The 4,390-nt window shown below is 51.3% G+C and overlaps 1 protein-coding gene across 1 annotated transcript; it reads right to left on the reverse strand.

Annotated features, from left to right (window-relative positions):
- Positions 1 to 192: 192 nt before the first annotated feature.
- Positions 193 to 1,164, reverse strand: LOC129129323 (C-C motif chemokine 3-like). The gene is made up of 3 exons (XM_054647122.2): positions 1,008 to 1,164; positions 684 to 792; positions 193 to 511 (listed from the first exon to the last, which is right to left on the reverse strand). Exons 1-3 carry the CDS (start codon positions 1,078 to 1,080, stop codon positions 418 to 420), a joined length of 276 nt encoding a protein of 91 aa, XP_054503097.1. The 5' UTR covers positions 1,081 to 1,164; the 3' UTR covers positions 193 to 417.
- Between the last annotated feature and the right edge of the window lie 3,226 nt (positions 1,165 to 4,390).

Here is a 4,390-nt window from a genome sequence, read left to right on the forward strand (position 1 = left end):
AGGTGCTTCCAGAACATTCCCCAAAAAAGAGCCTCCACTTGCAGCCCCAGGTGTCACCTGTGGGGACAAACTGGGTGGCACCAGAGCTGGACCCAGGCTGGGAACAGCAAACCCAGGGGTCCCCCATGGTCCCTTCTCCCACCTTGGTGCAAGGAGGCATCAAAACTGACCCCTCATTAACAGACACGTGGATATGATTGAAATTATCTTTATTTTAGTGTATTATTCTGACATAGTTTAAATAGTTTTTAGAAATTATTTAAAAATAACGCTTAGAAAAACAATATTTAGTTTAACTTAAATAAGTTAAATAAAATAATTTTCTCCTTTGAAGAAGGCTGGGGGTCAAATCCTCTCTGTTGTGCCGGAGTCTGGAAGCTGTGCAGGGGTGGGATTGTGGCTGTCAGCAGGGAAGGCTCAGTTTCCCAGGCTCTGGAAGTGCTTCTGGAGCTCCTGCACCCATTTTTCCTGCGGATCTGCACACAGCTCTCTCTTCTTCAGGGTGATCATACTGCCAGGACAAAACCTGCCTTGAGCTGCTGGGCTGGGGCAGCGGGATCTGAGTGCCAGCAGCAGCACCCTGAGTGTCCCATGTGTGTCCCCTGGCAGTGCTGGCACTGCTGGGCACTCACATCACACCCCTGTGTGCCCCCAGGTCCCCCCTGGCCCTGCTGGGTACTCACATCACTCCTGGCTTGCTGCAGGAGCTGCTGGTGTCGAACACGGATCTGACAAGGCGCTGAGGGATGGGGTTCTTCTGGTAGGTGAAGCAGCACTTGGTGGGGACACCATCTGTGAGGGCAAGGGACACACACATGGCTCTGGTGAGAGCCCAGCACAGCCTCTGCCCCCTCCAGGGATTTCCACAGCCCCTGGCAGAACCCCCTCTGGGCAAACCCCAGCTCCAAACCTGCATCCCCCAATGTGACACAGACCCCCCAACCCTCCCCAGAGCCACCCTGCCAGGGCTGGGGCTCTGCAGGAGGACACAGCGATGCTGGACTCACCAAGGTGACCTTCAGCTGGGGAGCAGGTGGCCAGGAGGAGCAGAGAGGCCAGGGTGGCTGCCAGGACCTTCATGGTGCTGTGGGCTCTGAGAGGAGCTGGGGTTGGAGCTGGGGAGGCTGCAGGATTCTGTCTGTGGCCCTGGGGCTGTGCTCCCCTTTTATCCCCATCCCAGGGGCGGGTGCAGGGTTTCAGAGAAGGAAAGTGAGGACATCATACTAGGAAATCGTGCCTAAAAATTATGTTAGGATCATTCATTTTTGCTGAGCTGGAAAAGGCAGCGAAACCGCAGAAGGGGAAGCGCCGTCCACGAGGCTGCAGCTTCCGAGGTGCTCCTTGGGTGCCTGGTGCTCCCAAACTGTGTCAGGGCTCTGCAGCAGCTCTGGGGGTGCTGGCAGAAAAGCCCTGCCAGGAGAGAGATGCCAGCTTCTCCCTGGGTTTGCCACAAATGCCACTTCTCACCCTGCTCCACCATGGGGATCCAGAGCGGGATCCACAACCACTGCACGCACATGCGTCCCCACTGATAACACCAACTCCTGCTTGGACAGGGAAAATCATGAAGAAATGAGGTTGTGTCAAGCTAGAAGTCACTGTGGGCCTCACATTTGTCCCTTTTTGCTGGTGGTTGGTCAAAAGAATAATTTCCTTACTGGAAAGGCTGCAGAGACATGGAGTCCCTGCAGGTGCAGGTGCAGAGCCTGGACTCTGGTGCCCTGCTCCAGGCCAGCAGCCCACCCTGCCACCCTCCCCTGTCCCCTGGCTGGATTTACACCTCTCTAAGGGTTTCATTTTTTGCTGCAGCCCACCCTGCCACCCTCCCCTGTCCCCTGGCTGGATTTACACCTCTCTAAGGGTTTCATTTTTGGCTGCAGCTGACCCTTTCCTCCCTTTCCTCTGACTGAAGAGTTTCAGTTTTGGCTGCAGCCTCTCAAGGCTGAAGTTGTTGCAATAACTGCTTGCCCACTTCTTCCCAAGCAGGATCATTTAATCCAATTTAATCTCTCCTGGTTTAGCCCCAGCAAGCAGAGACTCCCATGGCAGGACACAGCATGGAGGGTTGGAGGCAGAGGGAGGAGAGGATCCTGCTGGTACCCACTGGGATCAGCTCATTGCACACAAAGTCTCCAGAAAACTGCAGAGTGACTGAAAAAGAGCAGCATTTGCAATTCCAGAGGGTAATTCCCCAAACACCCCCCTCTGCTGCACACCCAAACAGAGTGAGCTGCCAAAATCATTCCTTCCTCCATTTTTTTTGCCTTTCCCAGCCTTTTCCTGATGCTGCCACAGAGGGTTTGCAGTTACCAAGCAAACCCCAGCTTCCCCTGGCCCTGCTGCTGACCTTGCCTGGGCTATGACTAATTCCTGACTGATTCAAGGGAAAAGTCCAACTGCCCAAAATGCTGAGCCATGGCACTGCCTGTTCTTGTCCAGAAAAGCTTCCCCAGCCACCAGGTCCTGCCTGGTGTCAGCAGGACAGGGAATGTGTGCAAATCATCTCCTGGAGCTGCTCAGGAGATGATTTGGCCTTGGGCTGGTGGAAGAACAGGTCCAGCTGTTCCAGCTGTTCCAGCTCTTTCTCCACCTCCCAATTTTCAGCTCTTTCTGTTTCAGCCACTCTGTGCATGGGGCTACACATTAATAAATAAATTAATAAATCCTTTGGATTTGCCAATAACCATTTGTGGTGGTTGATTGAGGAAGGCTTGGAAAATTCATCTGCTGTAAAGGCACCTGCTTGTGACATGTCCCTGGATGCACAAAGGCAAAAGGCTCAATTCCCCAGAGTAATCCAGATCTGCATTAATTTATTCTGTTTTTCTGCCCTGCTGATTGCAAAGACACTGACAGTTTTCTCTAGAGCTCAAAGCACCCTCTGTGTGCAGAGGAATCCCAAGTTCAGGGCAAGCCAGTGGAAGTTTTTTGTGTTTTCATGACCCTCTCTGCCTGTAAACCCACAGAGATCTCCCCACAGCTCTGCCCTGCAGCCACCCCTGGAATTCTGGAATTCCCTCCTGGAATTCTGGCACCTCTCCTGCCTCACCAGGGCCAGCTGGGTTTGTGCATGGGGGAGAAGTGGGAGAGGGACTGACAGGAGGAAAGAAAGCAGGAATTGCTGTCTGGGTCCACCACAGGAATGAGATCCTGAGCTGTCCAAAGCCTGGATGGATTTTTTTCTGGAGAGAGCAGCCCTGAGCTAGGGATGAGCTGAGCTTGGCTTGGTGGGTGCCCAAACAGAGGGAAAAGGGGCAGGATGGGCAAGAGAGCAGCACTGGGGACCAACAAACACCAGGAGCAGGGTGAGGAATATCCCACAGCCAGAAAAGCCTGGAAACTGAAATCAGGGCTCTGTGGGCGCTGCAGTTTCCAGAGGATGAATTCTCATCTGGCAGGAACCACAGAAAATCTCACAATTAATAGATTATTTCTGATGGGAAAAGCAAAAACATTTCCTCTTTGCTGCAGAAGTGACTGGCCAAGCTTTCAGTTCTCCATTCAGCTGAGGGCCGGATGGGACTTCTTACTGGACGCTGATGAAATAGTTTCCATTGTGACTGGAACTGAGGATATTACAGAGAATTGCACAAAAGTTCAGCTCAGCAAGAGCAGGCAGTTGGTGTTTAATTCTGTTTAAGGAATTAGATAGCAGGAACTGATATAAAGGGAGAGTGAAGAAATGACTTGTGGTTTTATTTCTCCTGCTGTGGAAGATCTCTGTGAGCAGGTGATGTTGGAATCCAGCAGAGGAACAAGAATTTGGAGGGGAAAGAGAAACTTCAGCTTTACAAATTCAAATTTGAAAAATTAAAGAAAGAAAAAGCCCATTAGTCAATGGGGGGAGTAAAGACCCAAAGATGCCACTTCTTTTTTGGCTTGCCTGGTTATGGTTGAGTACTCAATACCACCAAAATTTTGTGCACCCAGGAAAGAAAAGTGAAAAAAGAACAAATAATAAATAAGGAATAATAAATAAGGAAGGAAGAGGCAAATAATAAAGAGAACAAATAATAAGGAATAAATAAAGAAGAAAGAGGCAGTTGAGGCAGGTGCAGCCAAAACAAAAAGGGCTACAAAGATTCCCATAAATTGCTCCTGATCCAGGCTGTGGCCACCTCACCACCAGATAAACTCACATGGGGTGGAGAAGCGAATGTGGCACTGGTCTCACAAAATCTGATGATTTTGGCACTGCCTTGCATGAGTATCCCAAAGAAAAGGAGGGAATTAGGTGTGAAACCCCCTCACCCCCTGGGGCTGTGCAGAGGGACCATCCCTGACTGAGGGCAGGACAAGGGGGAGCAGCAGGGACAGTGTGGGGCCAGAGCAGACCCCAAATTTGCTGAGTGCCAGGATGAGGAACCTCTCCCTTTGGGCTCTTATCCCA

Source organism: Agelaius phoeniceus, chromosome 20 (genome assembly GCF_051311805.1).
Source record: "Agelaius phoeniceus isolate bAgePho1 chromosome 20, bAgePho1.hap1, whole genome shotgun sequence".
Classification (NCBI taxonomy): Eukaryota; Metazoa; Chordata; class Aves; order Passeriformes; family Icteridae; genus Agelaius; species Agelaius phoeniceus.